The sequence below is a fragment of the Apodemus sylvaticus genome, chromosome 12 (genome assembly GCF_947179515.1).
Source record: "Apodemus sylvaticus chromosome 12, mApoSyl1.1, whole genome shotgun sequence".
Taxonomy (NCBI): Eukaryota; Metazoa; Chordata; class Mammalia; order Rodentia; family Muridae; genus Apodemus; species Apodemus sylvaticus.
In genome coordinates this window covers 41,321,437-41,338,033 of record NC_067483.1, presented here as the reverse complement: position 1 = coordinate 41,338,033, position 16,597 = coordinate 41,321,437, and the positions used below count along the sequence as shown (strand labels likewise).

Sequence of the window (16,597 nt, the reverse complement as noted above, 5' to 3'; positions counted from 1 at the left end):
TCTACAGATCAAGTTCTAGGACAGCCAGGGCTACACAAACTCTATCTTAAAAAATAAAACAAAACAAAAATGTTTTCTTTCATAGGACTTGCTTTGGTCATGGTGTCTCTTTGCAGCAATAGAACAGTGACTAAGATATGTATCTTTCTCTTTGACTTTTTATAATGCCTTGAGATATTGTATATGTATAATAAGCTGCGTAGATATAAAATGTATGGTTTCATAAATTTTGTGCTATGCATACCCAAAACTGCCTCTCTGAATATCTTGGTCTTCACAAAAGTCTCAGATAAATAGTACACTTTAAAAATATTTTCTTCATTTTTGTGTGTTTGCGCTACATACATGCCTGAGCACTACAGGATACATGTAGAGATCAAGGAACGACAGCTTTCGGGACCTGGTTCCTGCCTCCCATGTGTAGGACCTGGGGATCTAACTCAGGTTGTTAGCTTGGCAGTAAGTGCCTTTCCTCAGCTGCCTCTGTGCCCAGTCATGTATTTTTAAGCTACTTATTTATTTTTTAACTCTTTAATTTTATTTAAAAAAAAAAAACTCTATTAGCCATGTGATGGTGGTGCACACCTTTAATCCCAGCACTCAGGAGGCAGAGGCAGGGGGATCTCTGAGTTCAAGACCAGCTTAGTCTACAGAGTGAGTTCCAGGACAGCCAGGGCTACACAGAGAAACCCCGTCTCAAAAAACAAAACACAAAACCAAAAAAAAAGAAAAGGAAAAAAAAAAACACCAAGACAAAACAAGAAAAAAACTCACTTTTGTTGCTTTTAGTTTTATTTTAAAAATTAAGTTCATCCTGAGCAGTATGAAGAGTTGTTTGTTTTTTGTTTTTTTCTCATCAGAGTGCCATGAGCATTTTGGCAGGCTGTCTTTATCAGGGTCTGTCTCCAGGGCAGAGGACGAGCAAATGCCAAGCTGACCTCCTTTACCAATATGTCACCAGTAACTGGGTCTGGCTTCCTAAACCTGTGATTACCACTGAAAGAATTTATACTAAACGGAATGTAGATTTATAAGATGGCAGAGTAAAGCAGAGCACGCCCTGAAGTGTGAGAGAGTGGACGACGGCCAAAGAGACGGTTGCAGAGCAGAGCGCAGTTAAGAGACGGAAGCAGACGATGACAAGGAGGGCCACTGCCCTCATCTACACTTTGGGCGGGTTTTATACCATTTGTAAGCCGCCTTTCCTGAGGAACTTTGTCCTGTTCTCTTGGCTGACAGCTCTGTTTGGTTCGACTCTCACAGAAAGGCCAATGGTATGTCTTTGCTCTTTATCAGAACATTTTTGCTAGCCAGTAATTTTGTAAGGTTTATGGCCCCTGGAGCCAGGTTTACATAGTTATGTATTCAAGGTTGCCATCAGCTAATCTGAGACTGGCTTGGGCTATATAAGACCCTGTCTCAAAATAAAATAAAATAAGTTGTTTTCTAATAATCGCCAGGTAGTTTATGTCTTCTCCCAGGGCCAGAGAAGACTCTCAAGTTTTATTCTTCTGGCCATAATTAGCAACTATAGACTGCTGTAGTTAAAGTTGTTGCTTTATGGGCTGTTTGATTATGAGGGTGAGGTCCAGCTCCCCAGATCTTCCAAGCTGATGATGGCCCACCATTACAAGGTGTGTTAACGTGGAACCGAGCTTGGGTTGTTCACATGGAGAAGAAGGAACTTTCCACAAATGCTTGCTTTTCTAAGCTGTTCCTAAATGTAAATTTAGCTACAAAATTGGAACTCGGGACTGGGGAATTAGTCCCTAAAATTCTTGCTTGGCAAGCATAAAGAACAGAGTATGGCTTTCTAGTGCCCATGTTGAGAAGTAGCAGCACCAGGTGCAGTGGTAGACCTGTGTGACCCAAGAGCTGCACAGTGGACAGAATCAGGAGGGTCTCTGGCTCGCTGGGCAGCAGGTCTGTCACACACACACACACACACACACACACCCCTAATGGGCCAATTCCAAGGCAAGTCTGATCCAAGAGTGATATTTCTTAAAGGACTTTTCTTTATAATACCTTACCCTTAAATACGTTCTTGAGATTTAAACTTTCACAGTAATATTGATTTTTTAAACTACATGACCACAAAATTGGTAATGTTTTGTAGACTAATAGAAGCTATTTTGGGATTAAAGAGGTGGTTCAGTGGTTAAAGGGCTTGCCACAGGACCAGAAGAACATTAAGACCAAAGTTTGTGTTCCCAGAGCCCATGCTGGGTGTCATGGTGGCATGGTGGCCTACCTGTAATGCAGCACTTAGAAGATGAAGACAAAAGATCCGTGGAAAGCTGGTTGACCAGCCTGACCGGCCAGATGTATAGGTCTGGATTCAGGTGACTTTTAATTCCATGAACATAGTGGAAAGTGGCCAAGGAAGAATCCAACATCAGCCCTGGGTCCACCACATCTACACTTACCTATACAAACCTTCACACACATGTGAACGTGGGAGTCTACCACATACACACACACACACACAAATGTGAACACAAGAGTCTACCACATCCACATGCGTATATACACACCCACGCACACACACATGTGAACACAGGTATGTGTACAAGCTTGCATGAAGGTAAAGATTTATACACTCCATCTGGGCCATTCTGTTTACTTTTTCTCTGTTGCCACCTTGTGCTTTAAGATGACACTGCCTCTCCCTCCTAACACACAGCCTGGCAGCATGTGAACAAGCTGTTTACTGGATGTGTTTCTGGTCCTGATTTTTTTAACTTTTATTGCCTTTTCAAAAAGAAGACAATCAAAGGCGCTTTTTTGAACTGAAAGAACTGCCTGACTTCTCTCTCTCTACATTTCCATACCTGTGTAATGAAGGCCACCCCCTCTTCCACCCTGGAATGGTTCATTTCAAAGGTTTGTGATCAAATCCCTAATGTGTTCTCCTCACTCCGGAGTCATTATTAACTGTTCTATTATCAGTAACCTTTCCCACCTCTGCCAAAGAGCAGGATCTTCATGGCACATAAACCAAAGTCAAGCATTAAAATGGGAAAACAGATGGCTGGAGGGCTGGTTCAGTGATTAAGAGCACTGGCTGCCCTTATAGAGAGGACTGGAGTTCTGTTCCCAGCACCCATGTGGTAACTCACAACTCTGTGTAACTCCAATTCAGGGAATTCAACACTGTTTTCTGACCTGCGTGTGTGCCAGGCACATGTGTGGTACATGGACATACATGTAAGCGAAGTACTCATAACAAAAATAAATCTCTAAAACAGGAAAACAGAGAGGAAGAGCCTTTCCCTTCAGTGTGTCATTCTCCCTCGTCCCCCGACCCTAGCTGCAGCCTCTCTAGATTCCTAGCCGTAGAGTACCAGGATAGGTGCACAGGCCGGCGTGCAGCTCTTGCACACCAAGAGCTTCCAGTCTGGCTCGGAATCTTCACAAGTACTTTATAAACAACTCACTTACACTTCGGCGTGTCATTCAGTGTTGGAGTACTTGCAAAGCATATGCAGGGCCCTGATTTCAAGCCCAGCACTTAAACCAAGCCATACAACAACAAAAACCATTATTTGCTAAGTATGAAGTCAGAAATGAGTATATTAAAATATATAGAAGGGCCTGGAGAGATGACTCAGCAATTGAAAGTACTATAGGACCCAAGTTCAATTCCTAGCTTCTCGAAAATCCAGCTGTGGAGAATCTGATGCTCTCTTCTGGCCTCTGTGGGAACCAGGTACACGTAGCCCACAAACAATTACAATACACACACACACACACACACACACTTGTAGAAGACTAGAGGTTGGGTTTTAATTTTAAGCAGTTAGGAGACTCTTTGTATTTATATAAATCTTAAGATTTCCTGTGACTTCTTTGAAGATAGGAATCATATTATAACTTTGTTGTTAGATGGATTAATGAAGGAAAAGTGTTGACAATGAAAAATAAAAATCTATTCACTGACCCTTATATTCATAAATAGACCTCAAAACATTGTTCTGTGTTTGACTCTTACTCAAAGAGTAAACTATTTAGACTATAATTCTTGACTGGTAATATTTGACTCCTCCCTACCTCCCTAAATCTGAGTTAAAATGTACATATAGCAACTCGGTTTATTACAAACTAAGCTACTTAAAAGTTAATTTGCAGGAAGCAGCCAAAATATTTCTGAAAGATGATGTAATGTCTAGTGAACTGTTGGGGATCCCCTTTGGGCCTTGAAGACCTTTGTAGTTTGGAAGCTGTGCTCACCTTTCCTAAGGGACTTTCCCATAGTTTTGCTGTATCAGATAAATTTTGTCACTATATCAGAATAATAGAGGTCGTACTTCTAGATTCTTAAGTTTCAGGCTTAAAGATTCTTCAGAGAGTCTAGGACTAGACCTGGTTTCTCACTAAAGTCATCTAACACTTACTGCTATAAGCACCATAGCTCAGGCTCGACACTGACATTTCCACAAAGGATAGGGCTGTCATGGGGGCACTACAGAATGCTCTCTCTCTCTGTGTCTCTCTCTTGCTGTCTCTCTGTCTGTCTCTGTATCTCTCTCTGTCTCTCTCTGTATCTCTCTCTGTCTCTCTGAACATATGTGTGTGTATGACCTCAGTCCTCACCTCTACCTTGTTTTAGGGCAGGGTATGTCCTTGTTTTGCTGCAGTGTATGTGAAAGAGCAGGCCCCTGGGATTCCTGACAGTTCTCCTATCTCCACCAGGTCCTGTTCTACAGTGATATTGCTAGGATGACAAATGGCACCACCATATCTGGCTTTTAGGGTTGAGCCCAGGTTCTCAGGCTGTTAACTGATGAGGCATTTCCCTGCCCCTCTTTCTTTTCCTTTTTTAAAATTCTAAATACTTTTTAAACTCTTCCTTCCCTCTCTCAAATTTAAACTTGAAAAGTAGAGACAGAGGCAACTGCGCATGTCCCCCCTCTTCATATGATAACAACACTTGATTCTGAGTTGCCAGCTGGTTGGGGTGGGGTCCTCTGTGATAATTCCCAACATTCTTTCCTTCGTATGATGGTAAGTACAAGTCCCTCTGGTTAAAACAATTTAACAGCGAGGCTGGGCCAGGGCAGACAGACGCCCTGGCCCACAGGGCTTTAATCTCAGGACTACAGAGGGACAGATCTCTGAGTTTGAGGCCAGTCAGGGCTACAGTCAGACTCTGTCTCAAAAAACTTTTAGTGACATTCAAGGAATCTTCATGTCATATACTACATAAGGATTTGCAGGGTGCATTTGAACCCTATGTGTGTGTGGAGAACAGTCTGACACTGGCCACCATATCATTTCTCTCACCTTCTAATTGTGTTTGTCAAGTTCCTCATTTGGATTAGTAAGTAGTGACTGTAGTGCTTTCAAACGTAACTGATGAAATGTAATATTGGGTCCATTTCACTTCCAAGCACAAACCCCTTACCAGTTTGATAGCTCAGAAATTGGATGGCTGTCCTTGCCTTATGCTTGACTAAAAACTGTTCAGCTCTTTTCTTTACCAAAAGACTTGTGCTAATTTTTTGGTTATTATCAATGTCTTCATACCATCAACCTCAAACTGCAGTTTGAAATACATTAGACATTATGATCTAATACATATTGTATACATATATAAAAGTATTCTACTTTTATAACTGAAACAACAGTTTGAAGAAAGCATAATCCTGCTGTGAAACACACTAGAGTTTACCAGGCTGCTTCACTTTTTATTGATCTGGCTGTGAGCCACTAACTTGATTTATGACCTATTAATGAGTCTCAAATTATAGCCATTGCACCCTCCCAAATAGTTGCCTTGACAACACCTGTTCTGTGAAATTTTAGAGTCCTCTGAAACAAGAAGATATTTTTCAAGAGTTCTCTAGGTAAGGCATATCTAATTATCCTCTTTACCATCCCAGTAAGATGTAAGAACTGAACTTTTTTCTTTTTGTTTTGAAACAATTTTAAGTCATAGAAATATTTAGGATGAAGAACTTTTGTGCCCTCACTCAGTGACCAAGTTCAAGTCTCACCAGTTGTCTCAACAATGTCACTTCTGATAAAAGGACCACGCCCAAGCCATGAGCCACCAAGCTCTCACTCTCCCATCAGGCCTCCATGACTCTTTACATTGGTATTTGAGATTAGAGCCCAGTCATCTATACCCCATGGTATCCAGTGTTTCAGTATAAGTCAGCAGTCTACCCTTTTGGTGCCATGCATGGCATAATGTCACAGGAATGACACTATATGTTCTCTGTCAAGCAGTCCTGTTCACTGTGCTGTTAGTTCTCACCTGTAGATTAAGATGGCATGTGCCAGGATTCTCCATGGAAGAGTTCCTTTTGTTCTTTAGTGATTAATAGGTACATTATAAAGGAATACTTTGGGATCTTGTAAAATTAACTCAGTCATCCACTTTAAACACTTAAACACTGGTTTGGGATGTATTACTGTTAACTTTCCTGGGCTGATTTTACAACGATGCTTACTTAAAAAAAAAAAAAAAAAAAAAAAAAGACTTTCCCCCAAAGTTTCTCTCTCTGCACTTATAGTAGACATTTTACCATAAGGAACAACATTCCTCGTTTCCTGTTTATTGTTTACTGCTTTATGGTGGTGTTAATTCATGGATGCCTGGTTTCTTCCATGGTTAATTCATTGTTATCATTTTGATGGTCACATGTCCCTTTTCTAAACCATCTTTTGGTGGTTTTTTTGTTGTGTCCCTGTTGAGACCCAGGCTCATTCCTTCCCTTCCCCAGCTCTGGAACCAGCCACTTTCCCAGGAGCCCCGTTCCTCTCAGTTAAGGATAGCATTCCTCAGCAGGATTCAGCTGCTGGTCTCTGAATGTTACTAGGGTATTGCTCTTCCCAGGCCTCTGAGTAAGAAAAGGCAAAAGGATATGTACATGCACACATTTCCACTTAACTGTCTATACTGAAAACCATGAACTGTATGTATCACCACTTTAAATTCTGTTTAAAAACACAGAGAAGTCATTCTGGCCTTCATATTTATGGCCTTTTAAAATGTGAAGATATAAATATGACCTTCATACTTACATCTTAAAAAAACAATAAAAACCTGTTGCCCTTCATCTTTAGTACATTCGCTTTTTGTGTGGCATCCTTGTATAAATGTAGTCCCCTAACTATACCAGGCTGTGGCTTCATCACCGTATCATCCCTTTATCCCAGGGCTCCACCTTCCAGGAAATAAGATAAGGAACAAGGTGGGTAGAGAGGAAAGTTCTTTCTCAGAGCCTTGAAGAGATTCTGTTATCTTTTTAATAGCCGTCTTTTATGTGGCTTTAAGGAAAGCAGCAGCAGGAGCTAGAGAGAGGGCTAAAGAATGTGTGCTGCCCTTCCAGAGGACCCGAGTCCAGTTCCAGCACTCACGTCAGGCAGCTGGAAACCACTTGTAATGCCAGCTCCAGAAGTCTGACACCTCTGGCCTCATATACCTGCGCTCATGTGATCGTGCGCAGGCACACGCATTATTGAAAATGAAGTCATTCTTTAAGAAAGAAAAACAGAGCATGAAATGTAACAGCTAATGTTTAGGATTTTGCCTCTGATTTTTATGTAGTTTTATAAACCCATATGTGTATTGCCAAGCATTGTGGTATTAAGTATGGTCCTGTTGGGTATGATTTAGTTAATTTTCTCTATATTAACCCTAAGCCATATAACTGCACATTATATTTCATCATTTTGGAAGTGACCCAAATAAATCTCACTGAGGTTAAAGAACCTGACCATGTCAGAGAGTTGAGCAGAGACTTAGCTTTCCCCAGGGCATACGACTGTAATGCCCACACACTCTTGCCACAGGTACACATGGCAGGTGTCTCTTCTCTTGCTTTGATGAAATACCCAGAGAAAAAGCCACTTAGGAGAAAAGAGGTTAGTTTTAGCTTAAAATTCCAAATTACATCTCATCAGAGAAATGAAGGTGACAAGAACTTAAAACATCTAATTACATCACATCCACAGTCAAGAACAGAGAGAAATGAATGTATACGCTTGCTAGTGCACAGTTCACTCTCTTTCTACAACAGCCTGGACCCAAACTAGGAATGGTGCCGCTCACGTTAGGCTGGTCTTCCCTCACCACTTATAATCAAGACATCTCTCACAGACAGGGCCACGCGCCACTCTGCTCTGGTAGACGGGCTTATTGAAGCTTTCTTCATAGGTGATTCTAGACTGTGTCAAGTTAACGATTAAAACTAATCATCACTGTGGGAACATATTCACTGATGGAGGTCATCACCGCAAAGCAGTTTGCCAGATGTCACTTGTAAACTATGGCATCTCATTTTCTTGATTTGAATAATAAGAAAAAAAAAAAAAGGCCCGACTCATTAATTTTTCCTGTGAGGTTTGGCAGTGTTGAATCAATGGGAGTTCTGATCTGGATGCCTTCATAAGTAAGAGTCTTCATTCATGGTCACATATTTGGTGTATGTCAACTCAAGCACACACCCGTTAGTTACTTGTTCTTATACTATTGATTTTTTTTTTTTTCTGAGACAGGGTTTCTCTGTGTAGCCCTGGCCGTCCTGAACTCTCTCTGTAGACCAGGCTGGCCTCTATAGCCGCAGCTGCCTTCCAAGTGCTGAGACTAAAAGTGTGCGCCACCACTGCCCCACTTGAGACTATTGAATTTATTAATTTATTTACAGCCACCAACCCCTTCGCTTTATCTTACCTGGAGGAAATAAAACAATTGAGCCATTATTTTTGTCCTGCCTCTCTGAAATAAATTATTCCTTAAACAAATGTCTTCTGCAAGGCTTAGCTCACTGGGACTGTGTTTCTGGGATCTTCTTAACTAGGCTCTTTAGTTACTGATCCAATTAAAAAGAATAGCTTCAGTTATCAACTGAAGAACTCCTGCCTGGGGAGGCAGAGAGGAGTGCGGTGAGCAGCCCTTAGTCTCAGATAGCCCTTCGTGCTGATGTCTTTAAGGGAAAAGAAAGAGGGGGGAAAAGTATGGTTATGCCATCCACTGAGTGGTAGATACTGATAAGTTATTTCTCCACTGCTGGTGAAATGGGCCAGTTTATTCCAGATTAAATTATATTAAAAGCAGGTTACTGGGGCAAGTTCACTGACCCCAAGGACCGAGGCCAAAGAAGTCACCATGGGGAATGGGGGAAGGGGGAAAGGGGTAGGAAAGGGAGAGAGAAAGAGAAAAAGAGACATGTTCACAGAGAAAGAGACAGACTGACTGACTGACTGACTGACTGACAGACTGACTGACTAAAATGTCTGGCTTATATAGGGAAGAGCCTCTGGGAGAAGGGCAGCTCAGCCCTTGGTCTGGAAATTGTGCCAGGTAGGGACTGAGGAGAACCTGGAGGCCAGGTCTGCGTTGATATGTAAAATATGCACCTCAGTGCATATTTTAGACCCCTGACCTGGGGTCTGAAACCAAACAGATACCAAGAATGCCCATAGCCAGGATGTTAGCATTTAAGATGAGCCAGGGCAGAGACAAAGGCAGGTTGTGTGATTCTCTGGATCTGTACTTGAGAAGTGACACTACAAAGGTGGAAGACTTGAAAACTAGATTCTCCTGAGAACCGCAGCCAAGTGCATTTCCTTTCAGCTCTCTTCACTAGATATCAAAGATGCTTTCACTTTCGGGGGAATTAATGTCTTTTAAATCTTAAGGAACAATGCACGTTTTGGCAAAAATTAAATATATATACAAACCAAGTGAGCAAAGAGAATTTGGCTTCATTTTCCTGGAGAAATTCTCTTGGGCCCAGATCCATTATGTTCCTACAGGTGTCTCGGACCCTCTAATTGTCAGTAAGGCCCTGGCGTCCTTGGTGGCCTTGATTGGCAGGTGCTCTCTTCACCTTGGCTTGTCTTCAGCTGAGCTGGCAAGAGCTCCTTCTCAGGGGTGCTCCGCCTGGGTGCTCCGCCTGCTTCTTGCTGACTGCAATGTTGGCCAACTCGGTTGGGGAGAGACAAGGAATGGATCTATGAAAACTCTTTGATGTAAAGGAATTTGTCACTTTTAGAACTTGCTTAAATAGACATAAGATATAAATGGCCATTTAAGGGGTTCTCTGGGCAGTAGCACACACCTTTAATCCCAGCACTCGGAAGACAGAGGCAGGTGGATGTCTGAGTTGGAGCCCAGCTTGGTCTACCCCAGAGAAACCCTGTCTTGGTAGAAAGAATAAAGGGAGTTTATGATCCCTTTCCAATCGCTAGTAAGTGGAGTTACTTTATAAACTTTAGATAAACAGGTTTAGAAACTGAGACTGCTTAGAGTTGTTTTTACTGTCATGTCAAAGAATAGTGTAACTAACCATGATAATGTTCATTCAACTGACAGGGTTAACTACGTAAGATATATCCATATTATAAAAGTCATAGATCGGGATCAGTAAAATGGCTTAGTGGGTAAAGGATCTGATTCAAACCTTGGCAACCTGAGTTCAATCCCTGGAAACCAAGTGGTGAAGAAAAAAAGGCAGCTCCCCCAAGTTACACACACACACACACACACACACACACACACACACACACACACCATGGTATACCACATCAGACATAGACTAAATAAATATGACCAAAAACTTCATAAATAAGAATTCTTTTTTTAAATTTAATCTTTTACTTATTTATTTATATTTTAAACTCCAGATTTTTATTCCCCTCCCGGTTCACCCTCCAACTGTTCCATATCCCATACCTCCTCCCCGCCCCCCTGTTTCCACGAGGATGTCCCCACCCCCAAACCCTACCCCACCTGACCTCTAAACTCCCTGGGGCCTCCAGTCTGTTTAGGGTTAGGTGCATCTTCTCTGACTGAACCCAGACCCGGTAGTCCTCTGCTGCATATGTGTTGGGAGCCTCATATCAGCTGCTGTATGCTGCCTGGTTGGTGGTCCAGTGTTTGAGAGATCTCAGGGGTCCAAGTTAATTGAGACTGCTGGTCCTCCTACAGGTTGCCCTTCTCCTCAGCTTCTTCCAGCTTTTCCCTAATTCAACTACAGGGGTCTGCAGCTTCTGTCCATTGGCTGGGTGCAAATATCTGCATCTGACTCTTTCAGCTGCTTGTTGGACCTTTCAGAGGGCAAGCATTCTAGGTCCCTTTTTGTGAGCACTCCATAGCCTCTGTAATAGTGTCATGTCTTGGGGCCTCCCCTTAAGCTGTATCCCCCTTTGGGCCTGTTACTGGACCTCCTTTTCCTCAGGCTCCTCTCCATTTCCATCCCTGCAGTTCTTTCAGACAGGAACAATTGCAGAGCAGAGTTTTTGACTGTGGGATGGCAACCCCATCCCTCACTTGATGCCCTGACTTTCTGCTGGAGGTGGGCTCTACAGGTTCCCTCTCCCCACTATAGGGTATTTCACCTAAGGTCCCTCCCTTTGAGTCCTCAGAGTCTCTTACCTCTTGGGTCTCTGGTACATTCTGCAGGGTCTCCCAACTTCCTACCTCCCAAGGTTCCCTGTTTCCACTCTTTCTGCTGGCCCTCAGGGCTTCAGTCCTTTTCCCCACTCAGTACCCGATCATGCCCCCCCAATCCACTTTCACAATAATTGGCCTTTTAGATATAATTCCAGCTTGTTGTAGGATTAGCTAGTCTTAAGGAACTGTTTTCACATTGAAAGTGAATCAAGACTTCTTTGTAAATCCTTTTCAACTGAATTCATTAAATAACCCCCACCCCAAGTAGATGATCACTTTTGTTTATTTAACTTCATAAAAGTAATATCAAAACAACCAAGGCAAATGAGTCATTAGTTGGAAGTAGTTATGGGGAAAAGTATAAATTCCATGTGGAAACGGGGGAGTGGGATAGAGTTTCCAGGGGCCTGGAGGGCAGGAGTTGTTACTCTGAGGGTAAGCCCACTGGCTTCGAAAGCGTTTGGCTTAGAAATGCTGGACAGTGCAGCAGTGACAAGAGAGCAAGAGATTAAAGGAGATGTTTCCAAGGCCGAGTGCAAGCTCCTTCAGCGCCCAGCAAAGACATTCCTTTCTTGTTAACTCTTAATTCTCGCTGTGTGTGCTGAGCCCTGTCATCGTCAGGCATTGTTTCCCGCCACCTTTATACCGATTTCAAATCTTACTCCTTCCCAATTGTGGCGTCCTAAGAGACTCTGACACATTTTCTAACAGAGTCTTAGCCAATCAGATCTCTGGTCTCCAGAGCTGACTTTGCAGTACCCAGTTTCAAGCTGCTGGCCTTTCTCGCAGCACAAGAATGACAAGGCTTTAAAACTTCACATAAAAGGCTTGAAGGTACTTTTATGTTTCTGTCTGGGCCTGTTCCTTGAGAGATATGAGAGCTGAAAAATCACCATTCTCAGAAGCAACAGAAGGGTTTGCAGAGCTCAGCCGTGGCAGCGCTGTCTGCTCTGGGGTAGTATCTCTCAGAGGCTGTGGGGTCGCACTAGGTGTGCCCGCAGCCTCCGTTCCTAGAAGCTGGCGGCTTTCTTTTCCTTCTACAAGTGGCAACCAAGTTCTGGGCTGAAAGTGAATCCTTGCCCTTGGCTACTCTCCAGCATTCCTCGCTGAGCGAATGGGGATTTGGAATGTCAGAAAATAGAAGAGGGGAGGGGAAGATGCGCGTATGACTCTGAGTGTTCAGAGCAAAGGCAGCTCGTCTGGAAGGACTTAGGAAAGCTTCACTTCCTCAGAATGCTTCCTTCCCACAAACTCTTAGTTCCTGCTTTGTGTTGTAGTTGTTTAACCTGAGTTTAGCACAGCAGTTGAGACCCTGACAGTCCAGTGGAGCCAGACTGAGGGAAGACAGGGTGGCTCCGGAGGACGTGTGTGTTTCTTCCTTCTGGATAAAGGGACAGTACTTGTCCCCAGACTCATCTGCAGCAAGAGCCAGAACCGCCATTCCTCTGGGATTTAATCAGGAGTCGTCGTCGTCGTGAGCCCAGATTCAGGTTTTGCTCCCAAGCCAGCCTGAGTAAGAAGTGACCTTTGGACAGAATCACGGACTCAGACTCGGCATGAGACGCCTTCTGCTGCTCACACGTGTGATTGGAGCCGCACTGGAACACTGATGGGACACAGCGCTCTGAAGGCTCTGTGACTGTGGACTGGCTCAGAGCTCAAGACCGTAATTTGCAAGGCGGCTTTTATCCTTTATTTAGTTCTATCCAAAGTCATCTTGTATCAGCTCAAAAGAGGAATTCTGTGAAAGTTTTCTCCCTACAGCGACAGATCCCAGCTTTGTGTGAAGAATCCAGAGGTTGGGTATCTGTCTCCATTCCCAGGAACCATGTCCTCTTTATATACACGAAGTAAGGAATTCACACGGAGTAGGAAATCTCAGTCTGATTCTCCCCCAGCATCTCCCTCCCCGACTGCCAAGACACTCCGAGTAAGCCTTTTTAACTTATGTCTGATTGTGCCATGTCAAAGGTGGGGACTGTGTTTACATGTAACTTGCAGGCTGAGGCTGAGAAAAGGGGGGCATTTTCAGAGTATGGAGAAGTCAGTAAAGAGGGAGATTTCAAGTAAAGCCCCAGCTAGCTTTCCTAAAGGGGTTGTAATTCACAGTACTTGATACTGTCTTAAGTAAAAGCAGACTTAAATAATTCAGGCTACGGTTTCTGCCTTTGAGATTCTAATCTGTTGTAAAATGCTTGATAGTAAGATTCTGGAGAGCTTTTTGCTTTGCATGATCTGTTGTTTAGTTTTTCATTTTGTTTTGTTTGGTTTGGTTGGTGGGTTCGGTTTTTTCAGTTTCTTTTGTTTTTTGAGACAGGGTCTTGCCATGTAGCCATGGTTGGCCTAGAGCTCATTGTGTAGACCAGGCTAGCCTCAAACTAAAAGAGCTCCACCTGCCTCAGCTTCCCAGGCACTGGGAATAGAGGTAAGTACCACTATGCCTAGCAGAGCCCAGCGTTTATCATGCTGTCTTAAGGAGGTTCTCTCTAGGGTGGGTGGGTTGGTTGGTTGGTTGGTTGGTTGGTTGGCTGGCTGGCCATAGTCAGTTGCTGTTTTTCCTGTGTTTTATGGATCAATATTATTTTAAGAGAAAAAGCTCCCAACTGGCATGAAGTAAGTCAGGTTTTCATCCTTTGCAAGCCCTGCATGCATATTCATCAGTGTATGCATAAGGTAGTGTGTGCCTTTGCCTGTCTGATGGTTCTGTAAGTGACAAAGAGTCAGGATGAATTAAGCCTTATGGATACGTGCAACCTTCCTCCCAGGTACCATCAGGAAACTCTTTGCTTAAAAGCCAAAGAAATAACTCCGACCTTTGACAGCCAGCTAGGTTAAGGTGCTTATGATATCCTAGGCAAGACCATTTAAGACTTTCTCCCTTGCCTCGGTGACTGTGACTGCTGAATTTTTAAACATAGAGGCAATTGTATCTAATTCACTGTCCTCCTTGGTCAAAAGCTGGCAAAAGCAAGAAAATGCTACCAGCAGCAAATGAGCAGCGTGAAGCCCTGATGGGCATATTAGGTAGTGGGCAAGGAGCAGCTCCCTCTTAGGAGCTAGACTGTGGTACAGCGAATACACGGCAGTGTGAGAAGAGGGCAGTTGGGCTTCCTTATTTGGAGAGCTGTGGGACGAAAATTTGCAAGAAACCTCAGCAGCTTCTTTCTATTGTTTTATTTTCATTTTCAGGATCTGAGTGTAAGTTATCATATAATCGAATTTGGAATGTAGCATATTGGTCTGAGACTCCAACTAGAGATATTTACTTACTAGAGTGCCAAAAAATGTTTTTATGTGAAACTATTTTGCTCCTGAGCTCCTGAGGGGTGTGGGGGTTGTTCCCCTCGTGGACCTCCGTTCACCACAGGGCTTCAGACACTTTTTGCAGTAGCCATTGGATATTTTTTGGTGGTCCCTAGTTGATGTGAACAGACCTGAGCACCTTTACTTCAGTTACTGCTTCCTCTCACTGCCTCCCCCCCACCCCACGTACTCCATGGCCCCTTGGGATGTGAAGAGCCCCTGGTTAATGCTCAGCCATTGCACACACAGCCCCAGAGACATATGACACACCTGAGATCACTCAGCAAGCTCCTGATTTGTAACTGCCCTCCTGTTTTCTTCTTTCCTTCCTTCATTAGCAGTTTGGTAGTCTTTCTTCCTGCCTCCGCCCTTTCCGTCCTTTCTCCTACCTCCCACCCCTGCCTTAGAGGGCCCAGTGGGAGAAAATTTGAGAGTTTAGATTACAGGAAATCAAAGCATGGGTAGGTTTAATAAGGGACTGCTTCCCAGTTTTAATGGCCGTCAGTGGCTCTCGATTCCCACACTAGCATCAGCTACTACGACCAGCTTCGGAGTCCAGATGGCTGTAAGAACTTTGCTTCTCATATGGCATTAGTGTTCCGTTATGTTTTCATTAGAAGGCTATTGACACTTGGGACTAGTTCCCAGAGTAGGATTCAGCTCATGAGATTTCACTTGACTCCTCATTTATTCTCATAGTTGACCAATTGGGGTACTTTAAAAAAAAAATGGGTATACCTGGGTTTTGGGTATACCTTAACAAGGCATTTATTGTGGTTTTGTATTCATATTTCTTCTGATGCCTAGATGCAACAGGCTGGTTCCCTGCTGCCCTGCAAGCTGGGTCTTAGTTAAATGGGTTACATAAAAGAGACGTGGCTTACCTAGCATCACTTGGATAGTAAGCAGCAGAGCTTTAAGCTCAGGTTTCTCTACTTTAAAAACCCTATCAACAACACTAGCGTACAAGCAGGCAGTCTTGAAGGTCGCGATTAAGGGTCTGCTATGGGCCAGGTTGGTTAACAACCCAGGTAGCTGTAGAGACACGGGAAGTTGAGATTGCGGAAGAAGAATGCTGTCTTTGACCATGGAGCCAACCCACAGGCTGTAATTGAATCTCTTGTGACCGGTTCTTAAATTCCAGTCATGCCCTTTGGAGTCAAACACCACAGATCCCCAGACCTTGTAGGCCTCAGATTTCTCTTAAAGAAAATGACTAGTCCTTTACAATAAAGACATAGCCAACTACTCTATCTTGAAGTCGTGCTCCTGCCCCCAACTAGACATTGACAAAGTACAGCCCCTGATGGATCTAACATTCTTCAAAACAGGACTGAGTTTTTGAACAAGTATTTAAAATTGTATTATTATTCTAGCAGTGTTAAAGGAGCTAAATATGAAATGCTTCCATATAAGGAAAATGTCTTCAGAGAATTCTTAAATAATGTTTACATACAGAATATTTTGGACATTTTGTTCAGCAAATGTTTGAGAGGCCCTGTGGGTAAACTGAAACTAGGTGAATAGGTGTTGTTTTTAACTTGTGAAAACAGTGATAGGATAATTTTTGTTGAGTGCAAAACCAGAAACTGTTTTATCACACACCTTTTCTTCTGAACTCTTGGCAGTATCTGATGCTTTCTGAATTGTATAACGCCAGATTTCTGTTCCTAGTAAGCCCATGGCCTTTTTAATAGTATGAAAGTCTAATCCAGGCCAACAAGATGTTTTAGTAGGTTAAGGCACTTCCCACTAAGCCTGATGACCTGACTTCGATCCCCAGAAAACTATAGAAGAGGAAAAACTCCCACAAATAGTCGTCTGACTTCTGCCCAAACGCATGTGCCCACAGAAACATTAACAAATGTAAAATAAAAAAACAACCAC

At 43.2% G+C, this 16,597-nt stretch overlaps 1 protein-coding gene across 4 annotated transcripts in view; it reads left to right on the top strand.

Annotated features, from left to right (window-relative positions):
- The window catches only part of Ppp1r12b (protein phosphatase 1 regulatory subunit 12B), a 199,177-nt gene that overhangs the window by 138,286 nt on the left and 44,294 nt on the right, over nt 1-16,597 (top strand). Inside the window, exon 1 of one of the 4 annotated variants that reach the window (XM_052201272.1) lies at nt 12,191-13,337. The exons of the other annotated variants lie outside the window; for them this stretch is intronic. Coding sequence (XP_052057232.1) covers nt 13,236-13,337 — 102 coding nt within the window. The 5' untranslated portion in view covers nt 12,191-13,235. Of the gene's footprint in view, nt 1-12,190; nt 13,338-16,597 lie in introns of those variants that run through there. 4 annotated transcript variants of the gene reach the window in all.